This window comes from Gopherus evgoodei, chromosome 20 (genome assembly GCF_007399415.2).
Source record: "Gopherus evgoodei ecotype Sinaloan lineage chromosome 20, rGopEvg1_v1.p, whole genome shotgun sequence".
Lineage (NCBI taxonomy): Eukaryota > Metazoa > Chordata > Testudines > Testudinidae > Gopherus > Gopherus evgoodei.
The window spans coordinates 14,953,431-14,980,308 of NC_044341.1; the positions used below are offsets into that span (position 1 = coordinate 14,953,431).

A 26,878-nucleotide genomic window follows, 5' to 3' on the forward strand; every position below is an offset into this window, starting at 1 on the left:
CCGGGGGGTGCAGAGCACCCACTAATTTTTCTCTGTGGGTGCTCCATCCCCGGAGCACCCATAGAGTCGGTGCCTATGGTGTCTTGCCCACATGCCCAGGGTCGAACTGATCACCATATTTGGGGGTGGGAAGGAATTTTCCCCCAGGTCAGGTAGGCAGAGACCCTGGAGGGTTCTTGCCTTCCTCTGCAGCATGGGGCATGGGGTCACAGCTCACTTGGTGGTTTAAACTAGTGTAAAAGGTGGATTTGCTGTAACTTGAAGTCCTTAAACCATGATTTGAGGACTTCAGTGACTCAGCCAGAGGTTAGGGTCTATTTCAGGAGTGGGTGGGCGAGGTTCTGTGGCCTGCAATGTGCAGGAGGTCAGGCCAGATGGGCATTGTGCAGGTTTCCTTTGAGGATGGAGAGGTCAGATATGGAGTGATCGCTTTGAGAAAAATGTTGGCCTATGGGTGATAAAGTGCTTCCATCTTTGATCGTTTTCCTGGGTGAGTTCATTCGAGAGCACAATGACTGTCTGATTTCACCTACACATTTGTTTTGGGAGTATCTGATGCACGGAATGTAGGACCTATAGATCTTGAAAGGTGTGTTGTGGAGAGTGCTGATCACAGTGGCAGTGGAGATATGGCTGCAAGTTTTACATCTGTTGTTCTGGCAGGATCTGATGCCGCTTGAGATTGGTGTGCCCTGCTCTATGGCAGCTTGCTTCTGATGATGAGCTTGGCGCAGCTGGTGGGTTGGTTGAAGGCCAGAAGAGGATGCCCCCTCTTCTGGCCATCAACCAGTCCCCCAGTCTCATCATCAGAAGCAAGCTCCCCCCATTGCAGAACAACTATCCTGCTCTGCTCTGCACTCTCAGCAGGATCTCCAGCTTCACACAACAATCCTTCAGGATGTTTCTGACATGCACTGACTGGGCTGCAAGCAAGGCAGCAGCAGGGTACCCTGCAGTGCTCCTAAGCTTCACAAGAGCCAGTATGGATCCAGGGCACTTCACACAAGCCCTGGCCTGCTGCAGCCATGTTTCATTAGCAGCCTCTTCTGACTGCCCAGTCTCCTGGTCTCCACACAGCTGGATGCTGAGGGTGAATGACTAGGTGCAGTGGCAGATTAAGGGACTCATGCGGATTCCCACTGAAAGGCTCCTATGAACTTCAGGGAGAGCTGGACCAGGCCTGAAAGCAGGAGCAGCAGAGCTGAGATGTGGGGATAATGCTGCAGAGCTCTTTGTTTTAGTGCCAAAGCAGGCTGGCTATTGATCGGCGCTAGGTTAGTTTCCCAACTCCTTCCGACAGGCAGCGAGGGCTCTAGCTGGCTGCTGGAAATAGATACTGCAAGTGTCTGCTGATTTCTCAAACCCATTAACACAACAAAAATTAATTTACAGTTGATATTTCCAACTCTCCAGGATGTTTCCCTGCCTATCAGTGCTAGCGGAAGGCTACGCTGGGCTTTGAAGGTTCAACTGTCCACAAGCTCTTGATTCCCCAAATTGCTCCTAATAGCACATACACACACACAGAGTAATTATCATTATTAATGACTGCCAGTGTAAGTAACCACGTTCTAAGGGTGGCCAATGTACCTACAAACAGAAACCTCACCTGAGCACCCTCAGGAAATGACAGTACTTGCAGTATCTCCCCGGGATGTTCTTCTAACCTCCCTCTAGCTCTCAGTCATTGCAGAGAGACTCATTTCAGCCTTTTAGACTTCTGCCCATGTGTGTTCTAATGGGACCCACCTGTTCTGACTGCTTGGTGAGTCAGCAGAATAGCCCTGCACTTCCATGCATAGTCCTAAAGCCTGACACGTGCTATATAAAGATCAAGTATTAATAAGAGTTGCACATACAGCACCCTAGGTACATGCATGATATAGTACAGAAGGAATTAAAACCTATCCCATGTCCCAATGAGTTTTGTCCCACTGCTTGCACAAACTGATATCTGAAATACCAAGCTCAGTTCATGCCACTTCCCCTCTAGGAGCATCAACAGTAACAAAGAGGCTGATTCTTCGTTGCGCTGCAACACCATTTACACCAGTGCAAAGTGCGTGCAAAACACCACCATTCTGATGGAATCCCACCCCCTTGCACTCACTCTGCCCAGGGGCAAATGATGGTATGAAGCACAGGGTGATGGAGAATCCGGATCTCGGCAAGCTGAGGACCGTGAACAATTCTGTTGTGGCTGGTGTGTAAGGCAGAATCATCTCCAGCTCTCTGTCTCATAGCAGGATTCACTCTGCCGAGCTGGTCAGTGTAAAATGTGTCCACTCCAGTCAAACAAGAGGCCTTGTCTACACTAGAAATGGTTTGTGGGTATAACTGTACAGCGAGAGCGATACTGGCACAGCCAGCTAGTGGAGAAGCAGCTTATACCAGCAAAAGAGTGATTTTGCCGGTAGAGTTTACATCAGCTCTGCAAAGAAATAAGCTCTACCAGCTAACGAATTCTTTTTCTGCCAGCACAACGGCATTTACACGGGAGTTTTGCTGGCATAGCCATGTCGGCTGAGGGGTGATTGTTTCACACTCCTAAAGTCTGGGCTAGACTTAACATTTTGACGGGCCTCGCTGTGTTGATCCGGGGTGTGAAAAATCCATCCCCCTGCGTGACGTTGCTGTGGCGGCCTACCACCCGGTGTAGAGCAACTCGGACGATGGCTGAATGATTCCATTGTCCTAGCTACCTCCGCTCAGGGAGGTGGTGTTCCTGCACCCCCCCCCATCACTGCAGCGTCCACGCTATGGTGCTATAGTTCCTGGAGTGTCGAACTGATGTAGCTATGCCGGGTAAGCAGTTCGGTGTCGCCCAGGCTCAGAGATGCACAGGAGTCACAGTGTTGAGTGACGAGGAGCTGTATGCAGCCCCCTTTCTGGCTGTAACCACCTGTCATGCGCCTGTTTCTCGCTATAGTGACACACGGATGGATCCCACAGCAGCTGCAGCGAAAGCTGCAGCCTTGGCTTATGAAATTGTGTTGTCTGATTCATGCAATCCATAAACTGAGGCGGCGCTAAGTGAGAGCGCGTGATTAACGAGCCCCCTGAAATTCCCAATTAATCAGTCTCATTCATTGTGCTCCTCTGCGCTCCACGTTCGAATCCGCAGCCTTGTTCCCTTCCGAAGCCGTCCACCCCATCGCCCTCGCCACTCTGCCCTTCCCGGGATGCTGATGGATCTAAGTAACAGACTGGAGAGCCAGCAGCGCTATCCATCTCTGTCGGGTGGGTAAATGGAGCTGGTGTTTCAGAGAGTGATTTCGCCATCACCACTAAGTGCACACATCTCTTTAGATTTAGTGAAAGTGTCACTCGCTGCCTTTCCGGGGAGGCTGGCGAGGGGGCGCCGTGGTTGGTTTGAAGAGGTAAAGAAGCAACAATCGCCTGCATGGTGTACATGGGAGATTACTCTGTATGCCTCCCTCCATGCATGCTGCCAGCCAGATGTGCAGGTGCTATGCTGTCACAGGGAAGGAGTGCACAGCTCTGCCCCACTGATGGTGAGAAGGTTCTCCTGGGGGCTCTTCTATATCCACTGAGATTCCTCCGTTCTTCCCTGCGACCCAGAAATGAGTCCCCGCAGAACACTATGGGAGACACCCCATTTGGTGGCTCTCCAGATGCTGTTAGAAGAGGCACCGAAGAACAACATGTCCCAATCACTCTTTCTGTCATGTCAATGTGGGGTGGAAACAACCAGCTTGGGGTGAAATCATGTAGGTTGAATCCTGGTGAGCAGAAACCATCTCTGGTCTGAAAGAATCACAGTATGGGTGGTGTGAGGAGAAACTATTGCCGGACAAAAGTACAGCAACCAGAATGCCACAGAAAGAAAGAGTTGCAAGGAGCAGCAATCAAGAGAAAAAAAACGCTGCATACAAATCACTGGGAGGAGAAATTATTGCTCTCTGTGTGCCATGAGGAGATTAAAATACCATGAGGAGAGACCATCACACCCAGAAGCAGTGAGGAGAGACCGTCACACCCAGAAGCAGTGAGGAGAGACCGTCACACCAAAAATCCGCGAGGAGACACCGTCACACCCAGAACCCGTGAGGAGAGACCATCACCCCCAAACCTCTGAGGAGAGAAATAGTGACCAGAACAAGACTCATGAGCAACCCTGGGACCGAGACCACTGCCTGTCATACTGACCATTATCACTTCATTGTTCCATGTACTCCCTGTCTGTCTCCATCTGTTGTCTCTTGTCTTATATTTAGTCTGGAAACAGTCTGGGGCAGGGACCATCTTTTTGCTCTATCTCGGTAGAACCCCTAGCACCAGGGGGTTCTGGGCCAGAACTGAGGCTCCCAGCTTCTGTGGTAATAATCATAACAATTAACAATAAAATCAGTGGGCACTGCCTAGCCCTTACAGACAGCTTGACAAAAGCAAACCAGTGTGTGCTGCCCAGTCTACAGGAGTTACCCCAAAAGCCAGTGTGTGCAGCTCTGTGCTCAGGAGGAACCCTACAATAACAAGCCACTATGCGCAGTGCAGTGCTCCTGGGCTCCTCTGCTGCTCAGTGTGCCCACCCGCCTGCCCGCCACCGGCTTAGTACACAGAGGCCGAGTCTTCGAGTGGCAGAGACCTTCCAGCCCTGTGATGTTGGACTCTAGCCCATCTGCCCATGACCCATCCCTTGCTCTGCATCTGCACTGTGTTTCTAATGCCTGGAACTGGTGCCACTGGACACACAGTGAAGAAGTCTGCAGTTTTCATGGGTTTTAATATGAAGCAAGTGGAGCACTGAAGATGAAAGAACGTAGAAGGGAGGAGATGGAGGAGGGGAAACACACCAGCTCTTCACTTCTGGAGACATGGAGTGAAATCCAGACTCCGTTGAAGTGAGTGGCAAAATTCCTATTGACTTCATTGGAGCCAGGATTTCACCCCAGCCTCTGCAAATCTGGGTGAGGTTAAAAGTAGAAACTAAGTTTGGAGCCTTGGCACATTCACCCAGACAACATTTCTTCCCCCTCCTCACACAGCCACAAAGCTCCACTAAGAGAGACTCAGAATAGAGTTGGCCAAAACCCAGAATTTCCATCCCGCAGGAAATTCCAAGATTTTGAAATTTGGCGTCATCCTAAATTCGGCTGAAAGGCTGAAATCTCAGAATTTTATACAAACAGAAATATTCTGGAAGTATTTTGTTTCGACTGTCTCAAAATCTAAAAGGTTTCAACTTTATTGTTTTGCCTAATACAATATACTCTACAAGTCAAAATGATTACGTCGAAACAGAACATTTTGACCTTATTGAAATGAAATATTTAGTTAATTTCCCACAAAAATTTTGACAAAATTGCTCCCTTCCTGCAAAAACGTTCCAAATTCATTGAATTCCCATTTTCCAACTGTTGTTTTCAGTGTTGTTGTAGCGGTGTTGGTCCCAGGATATGAGAGAGGCAAGATAGGGAAGGAAACATCCTTCACTGGACCCACTTCAGCTGGTGAAAGAGACACGCTTTTGAACGCTTGTCTCTCTCACCCATGGAGGTGGGTCCAATAAAAGATAGTTCCTCACCCACCGTGTCTCTCTCATGGTCCAGTTGAAAGCTGTTCCCCTGGAAATGTTTTGACCAGCTGCAACTCAGGACTGGGATAGCTGGTGGTGCTGCTATTTAGGGCTGAGGGACACCACCAGAGCTGTGTGTAAGGAGGCCAGGTGATGTTGCAGGTGACAACTGAGGTGCAGCTAAATCCTTATCTCCGCAGAATCTGAGCACGTCACTACCATCGATAGAGCTTTATCCTCCCAACACCGCTGTGCAGTAGGGAAGTATCATCCCACTTTACAAATAGGGAACCAAGGCACAGGGCAGATTAAGTAACTTCCCCAAGGTCACACAAGGAGTATGCGGCTTAGGCAGGACACCTGGTTTCCAGAGCCTCAGTCCAGCGCCCAATTCACTACACCAGTGGTCCCCAACTTTTCTGGGTGGCGGGCGCCTGATGACAAGCCACCGAGGACCGTGGCCAGTGGACAAGCATCCGCCGAAATGCCACCAAGAAGCAGCAATGTCAAGAGGCGTCGCTGCTGAAATTCCGCCGAAAATCAGCGGCATTTCAGCGGCATCGCCTCTTGATGGTGCTGTTTTTCAGCAGCATTTCAGTGGATGCTTGTCCGCTGGCCAGCACGTGGGTGCACATAGATGCCCCAAAGGGCGCCATGACACCTGCGGGCACCGTGTTGGGGACCCTTGCACTACACCATCTCTCGAAGAGCAGCTGAGATGCATTTGGGGGAAACATGCAGATCACTTAGCCCCACCGCTTCCCGCAAGCCAGAGCTATCGGCTCATCAGTTTCTGCAGTGCTACCGTGTGAAGAAAGAAAGCTGAAAACCAGTAAGCAGCTGCAGCGGCAGGAGTGGAGATGCACTGCGACCTCCTGCCCCAGCGCTGCTCTTCCCCGGCACCGTAACCTCTGTGTGCGTGAGGAATAACAGCAGTAATGGGAAGGATGTGAAACCCAAGAGGCAGGGATGCCAGGCTGATCAGTAGCTCTGGAGGAGCCAGTGCTCAGTGCCATTAGAGAGGTAATTACCTGTGACAGGTGTCCAACTTCCAGGTAAAAGCAGATGATGAATGCGTTCCATCCAACCCACAGCACCAGCCATGCCGCGTACTGGGGAGAGAAAGAAACAGAGGCTCAGAAATGCAGAAGGGCAAAACAGCCCTTGGCAGAAGGAGAGAGAAGCAGTTGGGCACTGGTGTGGGGCTTCTCCAGGGGGCTCTGCCCTCGGGCAGGGCATTCGAAAGAGCCCAACAGTATTCAGATTTCTCTTGCACCCGCTTTTTGCCCTGAGCCAAATCCCACTGAGGTCAAGGGGAGTCTTTCTGCTGACTTCAAGGGGCTTTGGATCAGACCTTACGCACATTGGCCTTGCAGAAAGAGACGGCTGCATGCACTACACATGTGGGCATGCAAAACTCGGGCTGGGTGCATGAGCTTCCATCGCTGCCTGCAGCTACCCAGCATGCACAAGCAAGTGCATTGTTTAATGAGTAATAGACCCAGCTCTGCTTTCACAGACCCCAGATTTACACCAAATTTCAGTGGGGTCACCCCTGGTGTAAACCAGAAACAGGGACAAGGTGATCAGCCCCAGTGTTTGTAATCTGTTGGTCCCAAAAGCATTCAGGGCTCTGGAAATGAAAATCTGTTATAATTTATCACATACTTGCAGTACCTTGCAAATATCAACTAATTAACCCCCTATAATGCCATACACACTCCCAGGACATGGGTGCATAGGAATTATTATCCCCCTGTTACAGATGGAGAAACAGAGGCACACAAAGCAAAGTGACCTGCCCAAAGTCATGCAATGTGCCAGTATCAGAATGAATTTTCCTGGCTCCCAGACCTGTGGTCAGGTCTCAGGCCACTAGATTAAGCTACTCGCTTTATGCTATAAACTTCAATTGAATCAACCAGAGACGGGTTCTAGGCCAACCTTCTCCACCAGCGTCGACCCCTCTCTCATCTAAACGCTCCCAGACTCCAGAGAAAGCCTGAGCGGGATCTGAACGTCAAAGCTCAGGCCCATCTCTAAGAGGACAATGTCAAACCCAAAACACTCGTCCTCTTCCCCCTAACCAGGAGTGGGGGGATCACAGGCAGGATCCAAGAGGGGTTAAAGTGGAAAACCCCCATGGTAAAGAAGTGGTTCCAGTAGTTAAAATCAATGCGGAAGCCGAGCTTTACCAACCTCGCCCCTGTAGAGGCATTTCCACTTCTCACCAGGGCCCAGTACAGAACAGATGGGAGAGGAAATGCTCGAGGCTTCTCCAGAGCTCTTCGGCACAGAATGAGACACCGACTGTGAATTCTACCGTACAACTCACGATGTCACATGAGAGCATTTATGGTGCTGTCATTTGGAGCGCCAGCAGAGGAGGGCAGTGCGACCCACGGGCTGCAACAAGAGCCCCCAGTCCTGAGTCCTGGCTGTGCTACAGACTTCCTTTGTGACCTTGAGTGAGCTGTTGATACACTCATGCCTCAGTTTCACCATCTATAACAAATCCTACCCTCCTTTGTAAAGAGCTTTGAGATCTACAGCTTCTGAGAGCTAAGTGTGAGATTATTACCAGTGGTGGTTTCAATGCTTTCCCAGAAGAAATCATCGGGCAGCAATTGCATCTGTGCAGCTGAGAACAGAATTTGTTCTACAGAAAATACCATGCAAGTTTCTAACACCTGACATCTAAGGATGCTGGCGCTTCACAAACATTGGGCAGATCCTCCCATTTCCCCCTGCGCATTAGAGCAGGGCGGTTCTCCCTGTCTCACAGATGGGGAAACTGAGGCACGGAGAGTTGGTGTGAGTTGTCCAAGATCATGCATCAAATCAGGGGCAGGGCTGTAACTTGAACCAGGAGCCCTGACTCTGCATGCCTTGCACCCCACGTAGCCAGTCACACAATGTAGGCCAAGGATAATAATGGTAACCAAACTGTCCCCTGGGGCAGACAAGTGGGAGTTAGATAGGATGAATTAGCTGACGTTTGGCCCCTGCTACAGTCATTTGACCACATTTCCCAGATAATTGGCTGGGAATTACAGCATCACTGAGACAGCTTTGGGGCTTGTCAGCACTGGGCTTATTTATCTGGGGCCTTGTCTACAGGAGAAAGGGTTTGCTGATATAGCTGTACCAGTGACCCCCCTCAGAGGAGATGCAATTTATACCAGCAAAAGAACTGTTGTGCTGGCTTAGCTTAAATCAGGTCCCTGAACTGGGGAACTAGCTCAAGCTAGTCCGGGAAAAGGACATGTTTTCAGGTATAACTGTGTCTACACTTCAGCTTTCGCCAGCCCAGCAATATCAGTCAGGGCATGAAAAAAATCATCCCCCCGCGTAACCTACTTACACCAGCACAGTGTTTAGGTGTAGACCTGGCATGGGGGAGCTCTGCCAGTACAGCTGCACTGATGCAAATCCCTTGGATAGATGTGTTGCACCAGTGTAAATAGTGGCTTGCACTGGAGGGGCTGGTGGAAACCAGTGTTAAAAACTGTAGGGCAAGAGGGTCCCTATTTACAGGGTTGCAGCACGTCTACACTAGGGGTTAGTGCAGCTAACCTCAGTGTGAAAACCTGCCAGTGCAGAGCAGGCCTCCGGGGAGATGTAAAAGGAGCATGCACAGTGTAGGCGCGGGGCCTGTGTTGTATTATCTGGGTCAGCCTGGGATTACTATGCACTTCTGCCTCTCCGTGGAGAGCAGCCAGCCCAGCAATGGTGCCCGGGAAATAACAACGGCAGATCTCATCCTTCTTTCCACATCTCCTTTTTCTCGTGCCTCCTTTCCGGAGCCCCTCTCTTTACCTCCTCCTGCAGCCCCGAACTTCTGCCCTCAGTTTCTGGCCCAGGAGAGGAACTGTCCAGCAAAATGCACAGACCTCAGGGGGTAGGGACGTGGCGAGGTTGCCTGGGATGGAGGAAGCGGAATGGTTCATGAGCACGGGCCAGACCCCTGCCCGCATGGACCCCTTGGAGGGTTAGCAGCTGGGGGTGGGGATGAGGCTGGGCACAGCACCAAGGGGGGCAGTAACATTTAAGGTCCCTGAATCTATTGATCACCCAGCACCAGGCATCGAGAGCACAGGGGGAAAGGCCAAAGCCCTGCCATGCAGAGCCAGTAGACGCGTGGGCTGGCCGCTCCGCCCAGACCGGAACAAAACTCGGCATTTTGAAATTTCCCACGGAACATCGAAACAAGCTTATCAAAGTGCAGCATAGAATGATAGAAGCATAGAACATCAGGGTTGGAAGGGACCTCAGGAGGTATCTACTCCAACCCCCTGCTCAAAGCAGGACCAATCCCCAACTAAATCATCCCAGCCAGGGCTTTGTCATGCTGGGCTTTAAAAACCTCTAAGGAAGGAGATTCCACCACCTCCCTAGGGAACCCATTCCAGTGCTTCAACACCCTCCTAGTGAAATAGTGTTTCCTAATATCCAACCTAAACCTCCCCCACTGCAACTTGAGACCATCACTCCTTGTTCTGCAGTCCAAACACTTCACTTTGACTGTCTAGCTTGGAGTTTAATATCATATGACATGAGAGTCCAAACAATCAGGTGGAATCCGAGCCCTTTGACTTTATCGAAACAAAAGGTAGTGGGTCTTTTGTCAAACATTTCAGCAAAATCAGACTGTGCCCATGAAACGGTTTGATTTTGTTGCATCAGACGTTCCATCAGCAGCTTTTCAACCATCTGCGCCACCATGTGGCTGGCTTCCTCAGCTCCCTCTGCTCCTGCCACCCACTCCCAGGAGCTGGCATGGGGGAGGGATTCTGGAAGAAAAACCTCATCCCCATTTCATTCCTACCCTGCTCCACATTCAATCAGCTTCCCCCTCCTGTCACCTCCTTCCCTAAACCTCTCCCTCCCCACTCTTCTGTCTTTTCTCATTTTCTTTGTGGCCATTCACAGGAGGTTACTCTCCCTGAGCTTCAAGTGAACCTCAAATCTCAGAATAAGACTCAGCTCAAACAGCCAGTTTCACCCAGTTTTCTGTCTAAACCAAATGAAACAGCAGATCCCACATGGAGCCATACCCTGGCCTGGGGATCACTCGAAACATCACTATAACTCAGCTCAGAGTCACATGAAACCGCACCCTAACTTGGCCTGGAGTCACTTGAAACTGCCCCTAACTCAGCCTGGGGTTACCTGAAACTGCACCATAAAGTGCCACCGCATTCTGCTTCTCCCCACTCCCTCCCAGAGCTTGTGACATGAAACAGCTGTTTCCCACGGCAAGCCTGGAAGGGAGGGAGGGAGGGGGGGGAGAAGGAGGAATACAGCGTGCTTGGGGAAGAGGAGGGGCCAGGGCAGGGTTTTGGGGAGGGATCCAATGGGGCAGGGTGGGGGCAGAGTCAGGGCAGGGGCAGGGCCGGGAGGGCGAGCACCCACCGGCGCCAACAAAACTTGGTGCCTGTGACTGTAAGGATCGAAAAGCCTTAATGAACCTGTTAATGAACTGGGCTGAGTCCTGAGTGTGCAATGAAACTCCAGCCAGGCTGCCCATCTCCACGGCCCCCTCATCTCTGTCCAGCGTTGATACAGGGCTTGCTCTGCTGGAGCAGCTCACAGACCCAGGGGAGGTTGCACAGCCCTTCATAACACCAGACATGGCAGGCCTGGTGGTAACCCTTATACGTACACAGGGACCCTTAGTACTAATGGATCTGGTGACAAGCTGCCTCTGTGACCCAAAGCTGTTGCTTCTGCGCAGTCTCTCCAGGACCATACATGCTCCCTGGCTTGCATCCCTGTCCCACCCTCTTCTCCATGAGGATCATGAAGAGCCTTCGGCAGGGTGCTGAGCAGAGGGGGTTGGTGATGCAGATGTGATCGACTTCCCCATTTCTCATGGGGCATGCAGGGCCTCTCCAGGCATGGATCTCCTTGGCACACTCTGGGCCACTACAAATTTAATCTATCTGGGAATTGGTTCTGCTTTGAGCAGGGGGTTGGACTAGATACCTCCTGAGGTCCCTTCCAACCCTGATATTCTATGAGTCTATGAAATTATCATCACTACTGCTGCGTGCCAGCTGGTGCCACCCGATAGCCCCTGAGCAGTAAAGCCGCTCGCAGTGAAGATCTGCAGAGTGCTGTCCAAAGTGCTGGAAGCGAAAGAGACGCACTAGCAGGCAGGGTGCACTGGCCAGCCATTTGAACCTACCATTATGAGGTATTTGGATCTGTACTGGATGGTCCCAAAGATGCCCAGGATGACAGCCATAATGTGTAAAAAATTAGCCAGGATGGGCACCCACTGATAGCCCAGGAAGTCGAAGATCTGCCTCTCCAGCGCTGCTATCTGGAAAAGAACAAAAGGGGACAGAGCAGAGAATTACTCACTGCACGGCGGCTCGCGGGACATTAAAGGCAAAGTGTATCATGTAATTAATGGGAAATTCCATGGACAATTAGTTACAATAGACTGAAATGTCTGCATGATTCATCGTCCAGAGTCCAGCAAATACATCACAGCAAGGAGGATTTATTAGGAATTATCACCAGCTGGAGCTGGAGAAGGAGGGACTGGGGAGACTCGAGCCAGGGGAAATGGGCAGCCAAGAGCTCATGGGGTCAGCAGGTCGGAACCTCTCCCCATGTTGAACTGCAGGCCACAGGCTCCTGATTTGTTAAGAGACCGTGAGCAAGTGCCTCCCTAGCAAAACCAATGGAATAATTTACCAAGGGTCATGGTGGATTCTCCATCAAATCAAGACTGGGTGTTTTTTCTCAAAGCTCTGCTCTAGGAATGATTTGGGGGAGGCTCTCTGGCCCGTGTCATACAGTTATACCGGTCAAACTAGATAAGTGTGATGGTCCCTTCTGGGACTGGAATCTATGAATCTCTAAAAATGAACTGCAGAGAGTCTGTGAAACTTTCCTGGCAATTCATTCTCTCCTGGCACAATTCACACTCAGCGCTTCAGCAGCAAGCCAGGTGCACAGACACACTGAGCTGATGGCAAGGACGGATACTCCAGAATGCCCTTCTTGGCTGCGGGGAAAGGAGCTGGAGCTTGTCCCTGGGCAGTGAGAGACAGAGGGATGGGCCAGAGCTGCGAAGTTCAGATCAGGCTCCCAACTTCCCCAACGATGGAAGAGGCTTGGATCTATTTTTCTGATTCTGAGCCATCTGATGGGGCTTGTCCTGCAGTGAATTGCATTGAATAGCAATGGGGCCCTGTAAAGAAAGACTTTCCCTCCCAGCAGGACAGGAGGTGCGTAAGGAGTTCTGGAAGCTGCATTCCATCTCAGAACCACCGCGGCCCTGGGATTAGTGAAGACAATGGCAAAGCTGGGCTCAGCTGGGCTCAGGCAGCAAAGAGCAGCGTACAGAAAGGGCAGTGGTTTGGGTATTGGCCTGTGACTCAGCTTACAGGTTAGAGCAGGGCTGGGCTTTGGAGACTCAAGCAAGGGGATAATAAGGGAAGTGGGACTTGTCATGTTTAACTCAGTTAATTCTTCTATTTAAATGTCCTTCAATTACCTGCCGCTCGGCAGCACTGGAGGAAGAGTAGCTCTCCAGTGCCCTGGCACTAGGGTCACTCGCTGAACTCGCCTCTTTGGCACAGATGAATGGGAAAACCCAGATTCATCCCTGAGTTTCATTTGCTTCAGGGAAAATTTCCTAGCCCAGACTGAGAGAAACTTGGTGAAATCAATACAGCAGAACAGCTGATATTTTCCAAGTGGCTTTCCAAGGTTCCTTTACAGGACAGTAGAAAATTCGAGCTGTGCCACCTTTACCTCCAAATCAATCTGTTATTTCATGATTCATTACTCTTTATGTACAGAATTCGCTTTGTTTACCACCATGATTTTTTAATGGCACTTGTCTTTCATAATCCATAAATAAGGCTTTGATGCGGTTTTAAATATTGCACAGAGATTTCTGCATACATGTAAAATTAAAGACCGTCTCGGTATTTGTTTCTCTGCCTACTGTTCAATTCTTTATTTAACTCTGTATTTCTTACTGGCTTCAGGCCTATTATCCTTAATTACAGAATTCATTTTAGAAAAGGATTAAAAGAGGGGGCAGACACTTAGTGTTTTTCTTAAAACCCCAGCACCTGGAGTCATATATGGTGGCTGTAGAGAAAAGCTTGAAAACATGACTCCTAAATACCAGTGGGCGAGGAAAATAAATACTTTACTAATTTTAAGCCAGTCTCATGTTTTTCGGCCACAATTCCTAGCACTTGGTGTTGGGTTTGTGTCGGTCTCTCTCCCCAAGTGTCCCCACTGAAGCATATGTGTGTTGGCTGAAAAGCTTTAAACCAGGGGTCGGCAACCTTTCAGCAGTGCTGTGCCAAGTCTTCATTTATTCACTCTGATTTAAGGTGTCACGTGCCATTAATACATTGTAATGTTTTTAGAAGGTCTCTTTCTACAAGTCTATAATATATAACTAAACTATTGTTGTATGTAAAGTAAATAAGGTTTTGTAAATGTTTAAGAAGCTCCATTTAAAATTAAATTAAAATGCAGAGCCCCCCAGGCCAGTGGCCAGGACCTGGGCAGTGTGAGCACCACTGAAAATCAGCTTGCGTGCCGCCTTGGGCGCTCATGCCATGGGTTGCCTACTCCTGCTTTAAACCCTGATCCTGCAATTTCTTGCATCCTGGAGGAGTGCTGGGCCTGCATGCAAAAAGTGGCAGGAGTTGGGGCTTAGCCTTCAATTCTGTGGGGCAGGAGCATCTGACTGCCAACGCTCTCGACCATGACCACGCTAAGGCAAAAAGGTCCCTTTGAAAATGTGTTTCCCTGAGCTGCAGCCTGAGATTTTTAAATGCAAGTGTCTGGATCAATCCCATTACTAGGGGGATGCAGTTGTGGGCAAGTCACATCCCTTCTCTGGGCCTCAGTTTCCCCATCTGTAAAATGGGGTCAATGATACTGTCTCTTTTGTGAAGCCCTTTGAGATCTACTGATGCCAAGTGCTATATGAGAGCTGGGGATTATTATTATTATTCAGCAACTGCCTCAGGAGCAGCTAGCTCTGCGTAAGGGACCTCCGGTGCTGCAGTCTACTCCAGCTGGTTGCGAATAACTCTCCCCTTTCCCTGCATTGCCTCTGCGTTGCAACATGAGGAAATCTTAGAGCCGGTCGACACTGTTTGGATAAAAAGTTTCTCATTTAAAAAAGGAGTGCTGTCAAAAGTGAACATTTTCACAACCCCCCTCTCCCCACCCCATGGTTTTGAAAAAAATATTTGGATTTTCATTGGAAAACCAAAAATCTACATTTGGGGGAGGCCTTCATTTTCTGGTCAGCTCTAGAAAATACGCTTAGACTTTACAATTTTGGATCTAATGGACAGCTAACAGTATAGACTACACACGCATGCACGCCCTCACACCCTGAGTCTATTACAGCTGCATTGAATTTCTTGCAAACCTCCTGCCTTGCTTCATAAATGACATACAGCAGCAGGTAGCAAGGAAATACAGAAAGCAGACTCTTAAAACACAGTTCTTCTGGTTCTGTATAGGTCTTAGCACAGCCAGGCCCTGGTCCACGGCCCTTAGGCGCTCTTGCAATAAAAATAATAATACCCTTAAAAATGAAACCAAAGAGCTTTTCCTGGTGATGGAGTAATAGGGTGCAAAGAGGTTTCCACTGCAAAACCCTGTCCCAGTGAACATGCTGCATGCAGCTCATGGGATGCATTTGCTGTGTCCACTCAGCAAACAGAAGCGTGAAGGCAGTCCTGCCCAGGGGCTCTGTTCAGACAGGTTTTGCTACCGTGTCCAGGAATGAATTGCAGCCCAACGTTCACAATCAACAGCCGGATCAAATTAACTACCAGGCTCTCTCTCACCCCTTGCCAGAGATGCCGCCCAGTTCTAGCCCAGCCTCTTCATTACACACATTGTTACTCCAAGTCTCGGGTTTGGTGTTGTTCTTAAAGTCCCAGATTTGGAGGTTAGAGATTCTCCATTTCGTTTAAGAGGAGTAAGGAGCAGCTTTCAAAGGTATTTAAGCACTGAAAGGTGCAGACAGACACGTAGTGAGATTGACATACATCTAAGCAGGCTGGGGGCTTCTTTCACATTGAAAGTCGATTGGAGGTAGGTACCTAACTCCTGTAGGCACCTCTGTAACTCCCAGTAGGCACCCACAGGGAAATGCCATTTCACAGAAACCAAAACTACCAGCAGGAACATGTCAATTTCAACGAAATTTTGTTTTGATCTTTGTTTTTAAAAAAAAGTATTTCCTTTCAGTTGAGATGTTCCGTCTGGACATTTTGGGCAAGGCCCATTTCAACTTTTCATTTCAAAATGACTTTTTGTTTTAAATTTGATTTGATTTTCTAGTATAAAAACATTTACAAATTGAAACATGTCACAGTAAGAACCAAATGTTTTGATTGACCAAAAATGATTTTTTTCCCCGTTTCACTTTGCAGAGGACATTTCCAAATTCTTTGTATTTGGTTCTGATCTGAAATGAAAATGAATTTAGAAATGACAGAATTTCCCATGAAACAGCAATTCCAGTCCCTGCCCAGCTCTACGAAATTCCTTTGTAACCTGGCCCCGGGTTTCTAGCCCCTATGACTGCAGAGAAAAGCTGGCAAATCTGAACATTAAAGGCTCAGAAACTTAAAAGTATATATATATACACACACAGAGAAACATATTAATCTCATGATTTTAAAGCCAATTTCTTGAATGTTTGTGGCCAGATCTGATTTCTGAACGCTTGGAGCGGGCTGTACATCAAAGGATCTGCCTGTGCATTTCTCCGCAGCCCATTTTGAAAGAGGAAGTACACTGGGATCATTAGATGCTGCTCAGAGAGGTTCCTTCCTACCAAATCCATCTGTCGCATGTGCTGGAGTGTTCTCATAACAACTGAGTCCGGGCCAGGAGTAGGGGACACTCTGTGCAGTGACATTAAGCAGCACAGACTGGGAGCCAGGGAGAAACACAGGGTCTATGTGCCGCAGCCTCAGTAAAGAATCCTCTTTACATTTATATGCATCACAGTCCAGTCCCGTCTCTTCACTTTCTCAAGGAGATCTCGCTACACCCGCCGTTTTATCCGGCTCAGTATCACAAGCTTTGATCTGTTTCTGTGTGGAGCTATAGTAGGTCTGTCTGGCAAGCTATACATGGACACAGTATGGCATAGTGGACAGCACACAGTACTAGGACTCTTGGGATCTATTCCCACCTTAGTCCCTAGATGGACTTGGGTGTGTGTCTGGAGCCAAAGGACTGAGCCAAGATGAGAATGGCTGAAGGACGAGGAGGCACTGGCAGGTTTTCCGGCTGGTGCTGCAGCCAAGTGCAGCAAGTCCTCGCTCCGTGACTCAGTTTCCCCAGTAAAATCAGGTTTACCTCCTTTGTAAGCTGCTTTCAGCACTTCTGGTGAATAGCACTGAATAAGGGCTAGGGGTTATTGTTACTCTGCACCCCATATAACTTCTCAGACCAACACTTCAACCCCCACTCCCCCCACCTCTCAGACCTCATTTGGCTGGAGTGAGCATCTTCTATAGATGAATTATAACTGGGCAGCAAATAATGAGTTTATCATGAAAAGCCCAGTGGGACACGAGCCCCTAAATCCCCTCTCAGGGGCCCTACCAGGCGATCTTTATTTAAGCGCAATTTCTCCAAGTGAAGTGAAGTTCAGCATGGGAGTGACCATGGATAGTGCTGCTGAGCAGAATTTACTGCAAACCAAAACGACTCAGATAACAATCAACACAGAGTGCTGGCCAATTTCATTAGTCGGAGGGACGCAGGGTTTATGGCTTTCGATGGCTGCACTTAATGGGCTGAGTGAAATGCGTGTGTCACCGGCTAACAAGTGTTATTTATGCTTCAGGTTAGTGGCACCTTTATCAGCCGGGCTACTAGGATTTACTGCCCCTCCCCACACTCACAATCCAAGGTGGTCCTAGCGTGTGAGAAGCAAAATCTCTTGCCGTCTGTGAGGGCTCAAGACCCTTGTGATGAAGCAGCAGCTGATTTCGGGTGTTGTGGTGCCTGGTGAACAGACTCTCGAGTGGGACGTTAACCAGTTATTGGGGTTCCATGATGCTGGGGGGACATTCCCTGGAACGGGTTAATTTGCAGCTTCATTTGAGAGGAAGGACGATTGGGCTGGTGGGGGTAGGCTTGCCAGCTTTCTAATGGCTGGTAATGGGATCCTTAAGCCACCTCTTCCCCCAGGCCCCTCTCTGCCTCTTCACTTGAGGCCTTGCCTCCTTTCTCTGACTCTTCCCCTAGTCCCCGCCCCATCTCCGCCTTCCTCCCCACCCCAGATTAAAAAGCCCAGACATCAGTGCTCGTCAAATGGCCGCCGGGCACACAAGCCAAAACCCAAACTGGATGGGTGGCAGCCCTAGGTGGGGAAAGGGAACTCACATCCCTTTAACAGTGACTCCCAGCTGGAGAGGGAGTAGGGTCTAGTGGGTAGAGCCTGGGGCTCAGAGCAGCTGGGTTCTATTCCTGGCTCTTTGCTGACCTTGGGCAAAGCATTTCACCTCTCTGTGTCGCCTCTTCAGACAGGGACCTCTTTGGAGCCAGGACTGGCTCCCACTGTGCAGCGCCCAGTGTGAGGAGGCGCTGATCTAGCTGGGGCCTGTAAGTGCCTCTGTGATACGGAATCCGGACGGCTGGCTCTGCCACAGACTTTGTGTGGCCTTGGGCGAGTCACTGAATCTCCACTGGGATAGTAGTTCTGTCTTTTCTTTGCCAGGCCTAATTCGGAGCCCCTGGAAAGACTCTTCAGAGAGATTCAGTCAGTTGTCTTAACTTGGCTTTGGATCAGGGCTTTTGCAAACGCTTCAGGGCAGGGTCTGTCGCTCACAATGTATCTGGGCAGCGCCTGGCACGATGGGGCCCTCATCTCACTTGGAGCCTCTGGCACTCATGGAGTAGAAATGAGAATAAGCCTAAGCTGCCTTGCTCACACCCGACTCTCTGCCTGTCTCCAGCCATGGCCCTGACCTTGTTTGTAACATCCTTGAGTTGGATCCTCCTGCACTTGGCTGCAGCACCAGCCAGCAAACCTGCCAGTGCCTCCTCGTCCTTCAGCCGTTCTCATCTTGGCTCAGTCCTTTGGCTCCAGACACACACACCCAGCCCACTCTGTGGCTCCTCTCCCTTTCCCCAGAGGCTGATCCCCAAGGGGTCCAGGCCCCAGCTCCATGATGCCCCTCCTTAGGAGAATCCAATATGCACTTAGAATGGGCACTGGGTAAGGGAAGCAACTCTTAATGAATCTGCACTGCCTGTCCTGCTCTCAGAGCCGGTATCTCAAACCCAGGTTGGCTCCACTGTGGTGGGTTCCCTGTTTGTTAACACAGCCAGTGACCCATCCTGTGTTCGGCAGCGTGGTAACATCAGCCAGAGGAGCAGAGAGCCAGATGTGCACAGCCAAGCAGCTGTCAAAGAGGGCGACAGCTCAGGCCTGCCCCCACTAAACCCACCAAATACCTATTGCAGAGACAAAGGGTTTCCTCTGGCCTGGCAAATCAGCCATGTTCCTTGGGCCTTTGCAAGCCGAGCGCCGTTCTCAGCGTCTTGGCCTGTCTCCTCCGGGGCCTGGCCTGCCTGCTCACAATTGTTCCAGGCTGTGGTTAACATGCACCAGTCATTGAGGCCCCAATTCGGCAAAGTCTCTTGCCCAGGAATGATTTAGTGCACTTGGGCCCTGGAACTCCCTGGGATTATTCACAAGCAGGACTGGGCCAGACTCATCTTGGTACCGGAGGGTTATAATCCACTGGATTTCTCTCTCCACGCAGGGCTAACTCGCCACAACCCAGTGCTCCCTGTCCCAGACCCATCTCAGTTCCCATCCTCACAAACCAGGGAACGTTGCTAATGGCTTGACAAGGAAGCTGGGAGGGGGGACGCCTCGGTTCTCTTCCTAGTCCTGCTGCTGATTGGCATTGGTCACTCCGCTTCTCCAGGCTCACTTTCCCCATCCATAAAATGTAACTCTCTCCTGTCTCACCAGGGGCGATGTAGATTTACTATTGCTATTTGAAGCTTAATGAATGCCTCATTTCATTTGTATCTGCGACTGTCAATCCCCGGGGCAGGGACTGGCTCCATGCTATGTCCTGTTGGCACTTTCCATACAGCTGGCTCTTGACAGAGTGCAGCACTCCGTATTATTCCCGTTTACAGATAGGCAAAAGCGAGGACCAGGGAAGTGACTTCCCCAAGGCCAAAGAGCAAGCAAGTAGCAGAGAAGGGAACAGAACCCAGGAGGCCTGGCTGCTTTAACCACTAGCCAGCACTATCCTCCCAGGCATGGCAAGTGCCTTGTGCATTGCATTTGCATTGCCTTGCAGGCGCATCTGAGATTTCGGTGAAAACGGCTGCTGAGTCACCCTGCAGGCGGCGTTACAGGCCAGCGTTCTTGTGCCAAATGGCTACGCACAGCCTGGGCTGCATGGGCTGTTTGCTCTGTAGCCAAATCACTTCGGCCCTGTTCAGACTCGCCGAGGAAAGGGCCGTGGGAACCACAACGGGGTTGTAAATCTTTTTAATTGAGGAATGTAAATAATAAATGTTACAAGGAGCGTGGCGCTCGCCTGTTTATAGCCATCCATCCATCTGGGTGCTGCTGACAGAGCTGCTTACAAGCAGCTAGACCAAAAGGCTGCTAGCTTTTGGTGATCATGTAAGCCTCCGACTCTGGGGATGGAGCCAGGAAGGGCTTCCGAGGGATTCACTATGAACAGCTAGACTAGGTGAGCATGTTTACATGCAGTCAGCACAGGCTCCATTTCAGCAGGACTCCTTAATTCCAGCCTGTCAAGCTGCGACAGTTTGAAGGAGTCAAAATGAGATTTCTAGGGAGATTGGAAGCATCTAATTGAAACACGCAGCAAAAATCCCTCTTCATTACAGGGAGAGGCAAAATTAGCAGCTAATGAGACAGTCTCCCTGTGGATGGGTGAAGTCTGTTAATTGCATCTACAAATTTTTCCAGTGCATCTGCCCGGCAGGTAAATACTGAGTGGTGTGCAGTGCACGGTTGCACCAACAGCAAATCACCAGTCTTTCAGCCTGGCTAAAGTCTGTTTAAGATTAAGGAAAATAGCAGACAGAGAAAGAACAAATATAAAGTCTTCATTAGCTAGTGTGACTGGCTTGGTCTGTAATATGCTCCATAATAAAAGGAGTAGGGAGCTCCTATATGACACTTGTCATCCATAAAGCTCCAAGCACTTTTCAAAGGTGAGTATGCAGTATTACCTGCATTTTACAGATGGAGAAGCTGAGGCATGGAAGCAGACAGCAAGATGCTCCTGGGCACCAAACAAGTCACCATCATGGCTGGGAATACAACGGAGGGAGACCTCCTGAGAGGCAGTCCAGTGGCCTGTCCCCATGTGTCACCCCTCATGGCGTCCTGCACAGGGTGAAGTGAAACAACACATGGCCACAGCCCCTGTGGCCAAGCCAAGTCCTCAGCAATGGACAGGGATGGCCCACAGTGACCAAAGGCAGGGCAGCTCTGTGGCTAGCTGAGCTCTATCATGCTATAGGGACTGGCTGGGGATCCTAGACCCTGCAGAACCTGCTGGGTTCTTGTTCCTGGGCAGAGTGGAACTGCCCAGCCAAATGATGCCTGCAGCCTGGGGGATCTGAGACTGGTCTGGTCCCTGCGGCGCCCCATGCAGGCAGAGGGAGAAGGGGAGATAGGGCTCTCTGCCCACTGGCTGCTGTCCCTGGCTAACTGCAGCTCGGGGTGGGATCATGAGCAGCAGCCTGTTCCAGGCTGGCACATTAGACCTGGCACTGCGCTGGGACTCCAGCACATTCCTCGCTAGCAGGAGCAGGCATTGGTAGGGATCCTCTCAGCTGCTGCCTGAGACCCCCCCAGTTCGCAATCCCCAGCAGCCCTCAGCCCTCCATCCCCTGCCCCGGGAAGCCAACTGACGCTGACCTTGCTCAGAGTCCGGACGCGGCTTCACCCTCCGGTTCCCTGAGCTGGCAGCAAGATTAGAGCCACATCGCTGCCCGCCTGCCAGTATAGAGATGGCAACTTAACCTGCCGCAGGGAGGTGCAGGAGGTGCCGGAAGCCCGGCCGAACCAGCCTCCAAACAAAATCAGATATGGGATGAGATGGGGACAGCAGCTGCCGTGGCATGCTGAGCTGGCAACCTCCAACCCTATGGGGCGTGGGGGTGGGAGGGTGAGGGATATGGCTGGGGATGTAAGCTCCAGGGTGGGGCCAGGGATGGAGGGTTTGGGATGCAGGAGGGGGCTCCAGGCTGGAGCCAAGGGGTTTGGAGTGTGGGAGAGGGTGTGGGGTCCAGGAGGGAGTTTGGGTGCAGGAGGGAGATCAGGGCTGGGGCAGAGGGTTGGGGTGTGGGAGGGGGCGCAGGCTCTGGGAGGGAGTTTGTGTGCTGGAGGGGGCTCAGGGCTGGGGGTTGGGGTTCGGGAGGAGTTTCTGGGTGCAGGCTGCCAGTGGCGCTTACCTCAGGCAGCACTCGGAAGCAGCGACATGTCCCTCGGCTCCTAGGCCGAGGCACAGCCAGGCGGTTCTGTGCAGTGCATGCTGCCTCCGCACATAGGCACCACTCTCTCAGCTTCCATTGGCTATGGTTTCTGGCCAATGGGAGCTGCGGAGCCAGCGCTTGGCACGACGGCCGGTTCCAGGAGGTGTGCGGAGCCGGGTAGGGAGCCTGCCAGCCCTGTGCCAACTGGACTTTTAATGGCTTGGTTAGTAGTGCTGACAGGAGCTGTCACGGTCCCTCTTGGCCCAGGTATTCTGGTCGAAAACCGGACACCTGGCAACCTCAGGCATAACGCCCCACACTGTGCTGTGCTATGGCCCAAAGTTCGGCCATTCTGAATGCAGGATAGATTGGGGGAAAATTCTTGCCAGACATATGGACCCAGACACTCCAGCCATACAGGGAAGGTAATTAGCCCTAGTTAAGTTTGTAATCAGAATCTCCAATTTGACCTATCACTTCAGTGTCACATGACTGTAACATTGTCCGCCCACAGGCAAACAGATCTCTGTGTCATAGATTATCACTCTCCACACAGGGTTAAACTCCTGGTATATCTGCTCCTTGGCTGGATAAATGCAGTGGGCCGTATTTCTATGTACTCAGCACCTCCCATCGTGCCAGTTATGGCCAGACTTTCTAAAGAGCTCAGCCTCCAACCTGTTCCCACCATGTGGAGCTTCTTTACAAATCTGCCCCAGTGAGTCAAATCCAGCACAAACAGATGTATCATTCCAACTGACTTCCGATCTCTCCACACCCACTCATGTCCTGCCTCGAATTTCATCCAGGCGGGAGAACACATTCTTTTCCAAAATTGGTCTCACTTATCTTGAACAGCCTCGCTCCTTCCACAGAGATTTCTGCTAGTAAGTTACCATCTAGCTCTCCAGGAAACCCTCTCTTCCTAGTGACAGCCTGCATCCTCGTGCATATATTCCCTGAGTCCTAAACTCATTGATTCTCTGGGCAGCTTTAAATTTGTCTCCCTGTTTATGTCTTGTAAAAGCGGAGGTGGCAGATGCTGGGCTGATGCTGTAAACTGGGGACAGCCTCCTGTAATTTCTGGAACAGGTGCTAATAATTCCCCCATGCAGCAGGAACCAGATGCACATAGGTTGGGGAGCAAGACACATCCCTATGTCATCTCTGGCTGGCTGGGGCGTGCCTGCCTCAGCTGCTACCAAGAGCAATTCATCCAGGAGTCTTCAAGGGCAAATCTCCCACAGCAGCAGACTTGGAAAAACGTGTGGGGTTTTTCTGTGCCCCCTTTGCTATTCCTGGAGAGGTGACCCTTTGTATAACAAATGGTTGGGGTTAATAACTGATTGTATAGGACAGGATTCCTATACTTTGCATGCGTATAGGGCCAGATTCTCCACTGCCTGGCAGCGGGTGTTGTCATTCGCACCTATGCAAAGTGAATGTCAATTATCACCACTGACTGGACAGCATGTTGCACAGATGTAAATGATGACACAGGCAATGGAGAATCAAGGCCAGACGGTTTTCCAGATGTAAATCTCGACGTACTCTACAAAGGGGGGTAAAGTATCACTATCCTCATTTTAAAAATGGGGAAACTGAGGCACAGAGCAGGGTCTGGCCTAAGGACACACAGCAAAGCAGTGACAGAGGCACTAAGGTTCTTTCTTTCCCAACTCAGGGGTCACTCTCCCAGCGGTGCTGGAGCAGTGTGATTGTGGAGAACAGCTGAGTAACTGAAGTTTGTCTAATACTACAAATTAAGTATTGCGTGTCCACATTCTGAGCGGCACGGTGGATATATAACGCAGCAGTAAGATGGATGCTTTGGTTTGATCTGCATTCCATTATTAATGTGGCAGCACATAAAGATCCTTCCTGAGATCAGGACCCATTGGGCTGGGTGCTGTGTAGACACACATAGTGCCCCACAGAGCTTATAACACCAAACGACGGGTAGCGGGACTCACCCAAGGGCAGTGGACGAGCTGGGAAGAGACTACACAGCTGCAGCCGGCTAAGCCAGCCCGCTAACCAATGGCACAGGCTACTAAACAGTGTTACTATGCAACGGCTAAGGGGAGGGGACTTGGTAACCGGCTAGAATATCACTGGACCATGGCTAGGGTGGGGGAGTCACATAGAAACTTCACTGGTCTGTTCAGGGTGAGTGAGGATGGAAGCAGGTGTAATGGGGTGGAATAAAGCAATGGTAATCTCAGGCTGAAAACCAGGAAAACCTTCCAAGCAGTAAAAGCCTTGGCAAGGGAGGGGATGGGAGCCTGGGACCTGCCAGACATGGCTGGAGCAAACACTCGCCAACGGTCAGTAATTGAAGTACAGTAATTGGCTGGCTGCGGGACTTAGTGGGTGGCATTTGCCAGCCTGTGTTCTGCAGGAGGTCAGACGAGAGAATCATAATGGTCCCTTCTGACCTCGGTATCTGGGCAGCCCCTTGGTTTGGTCCTCACAGATCAGAGCATCGGGTCCTAAATCCTTCACCCTCGCTGCTTCGTATGGTTCTGAGTGAGACCATGGGGCTCAAACTCATCCCTGGAGTCACTCCACTGAAGCCAATGAAGTGACCCTGGACTGGACTGAAGCTGAGTTATGCTCATGCTGAATCTGGAGCATGGAACCCACCCCCAGCGCAGGGTGGAGGCGTGGAGCTCTGGGCTACTGCTCGAGCTTGATGGGCCTGTGCTGCGTTGGCTAATAAGCCGGGTCTCTCAGATTGGGCAGTAGTGGCCTGTACTGGGAGACCCTGGATTTGATTCCTGTGGCTGATGACCCCCGGAGGGGTGTGACATGACGCCCCAGCCTGCTTAGGCAGAAATGAGCGGAGTTAGGGTTCTCGTATCCTGCCCAGCTAATGGCAGCCTCTCTAAAAGCTGCGCAGGATCAGAGCTCTGCATGCGAGAGCAAGATGATGATCTGGATGTGCTGAACCTGTTGGATCTGGAAAAGGCAGCTGGGGATCGCCCACCTAACCCATTTTCCCTTCATAGGTTATTAATGGTCTATTCAGACAGCCCCACTCCCAAACTCCTTATGTAACCCCCAATTTACAACCCGCTGTCCATCTTCTGCTTTTACTGCGGCTCTGACAGTGAAGGTGATCTCCTGGGTCCATGCAGGACTCCAGAGCAGCGGAGTCGAACACCAGCCAGTTGCTAATTAAGATAATCCTGCAGTTGATCAATACAGCAAGTTTTAGGGCTCCCTCCTAATTAAATGCTCTATAGTTTATCGATTGGCCCAAAAGTTCTCCTTGCAGCAAATCATATCAATTAGTCAGGACCAGACATGCACTGGAGTCCTGCTAATTGAAATGCGTTTGCTGCAATGATTTTATTTTAATCAAAAAATGGAATCAGACAAGAACAAGGTCCAGGTGCCGGGAGTCTCTGCTCTCTATTACAGGGGCCGAGGGAGTTGCAAGAGGCATGTTGAGCAGCCATGGTCATAGATTCTGTCACCAGCCTAGACTGGTGGTAAGTGTTATAGCTGGGTTTTTAAAAGGACTAGATAAGTTTATGATCTTTAAGCACACAGGGTCAAATCCTGAGAACCTGCCATGTTTACTGGCTTTTCATGGGAGCTCAGCACAGATCCAGCCCATTTATAGGTTTGCAAGCTAAGTTCAAGCATAGTCAAAACATATGCTGCAGGGTTCAGGAAGGAAATACCCCCCCCCCAACATTCCCTCTCTGTGACAAATGAACCTCTTCAGAGGCAGAATCCATAGCACTTGTGAGGGACAGAAACTTCCAAGGCCGATGATAAAATCCTCAGGTTTATATCAGAGACAGGCCTGAACCAACCCCATTGCCTCTCACCACACCTGAACTTCTGGGAAGTTTGGCCTGGGTTCATCATCGGCCTTGGAAGTTTCTGTCCCTCACAAGTGCTATGGATTCTGCTCCTGAAGAGGTTCATTTGTCACAGAGAGGGAATGTTGGTGGGGGGGGTTAATTCCTTCCTGACCCCTGCAGCCAATCTTATTGACCCCCTGAAGCATACGTTTTGACTATGCTTGAACTTATGTCTACAATGTGACCCAGCCAAACCGCTTGATGCCCAAAGACCATCCCCAGCTTTGATGAAGTTGGACTCTGGATCCAAGCTTTGTGTGGCAGGTCCTTTTCTAACAATTGAACTAGCACTGCAAGGTTAAAGGGACCCAAAGCATTTCACAGGTCAGATAAATAAGGATCATTTCTCATACCCCTGAAATGCAATGACCTTTGGGGTGGAACATGACAGCCTGTTAAGAATATGTGGCAACTCTGCAGGAGAGACAGATAATAACAGGAAATGAATAACACTTTACCCAATCCAAACCGGAGAGGAAATTATAGGTAGCTGGAATGAAATTAACCAATCTGAGTTTGAGCAGAGTGTCTGTTTTAAAGCACCACTCTCAGACTGAAATCTAATCAAAAGCCCTTTCAGTTATGACACTTGCCCCCAAGATCCCCTGCCAACTGTTCTGCTTTTACTTTCATATGTTCCTATTATTGTGAATGTTTTTCTCTTTCCTGTTGCACAGGGAACACTGATTAACTAATTACACAGGGAATAGAGTGAAACTGACTCGACACAAAATATTGTCATCTGTACAAAGGAAACCAGGAGGGCAAAAAATAGAGATTTTTCTTCTCTCTCCCCCTTCCGGTTAAAGTGATTGTAGATGTTACCCACAATAATGGTAGTGCAAAACGTACAGACAGAAGTGATTTTGAAGCTGACACTGTCCCTTTAATGTGCCCATATCTTGCAGCAGATGTCAGGGGATGTTTAAAGACCACAGATGGCCAG

At 50.2% G+C, this 26,878-nt stretch overlaps 1 protein-coding gene across 1 annotated transcript in view; it reads right to left on the reverse strand.

Moving 5' to 3' along the window:
- Positions 1-26,878, reverse strand: part of NKAIN1 (sodium/potassium transporting ATPase interacting 1) — a 234,648-nt gene that overhangs the window by 56,154 nt on the left and 151,616 nt on the right. Inside the window, exons 2-3 of the mRNA XM_030538934.1 lie at positions 11,730-11,867; positions 6,571-6,651 (exon numbers count right to left, since the gene is read on the reverse strand). Of these exons, the coding sequence (XP_030394794.1) occupies positions 6,571-6,651; positions 11,730-11,867 (219 nt within the window). The remainder of the gene's footprint in view (positions 1-6,570; positions 6,652-11,729; positions 11,868-26,878) is intronic.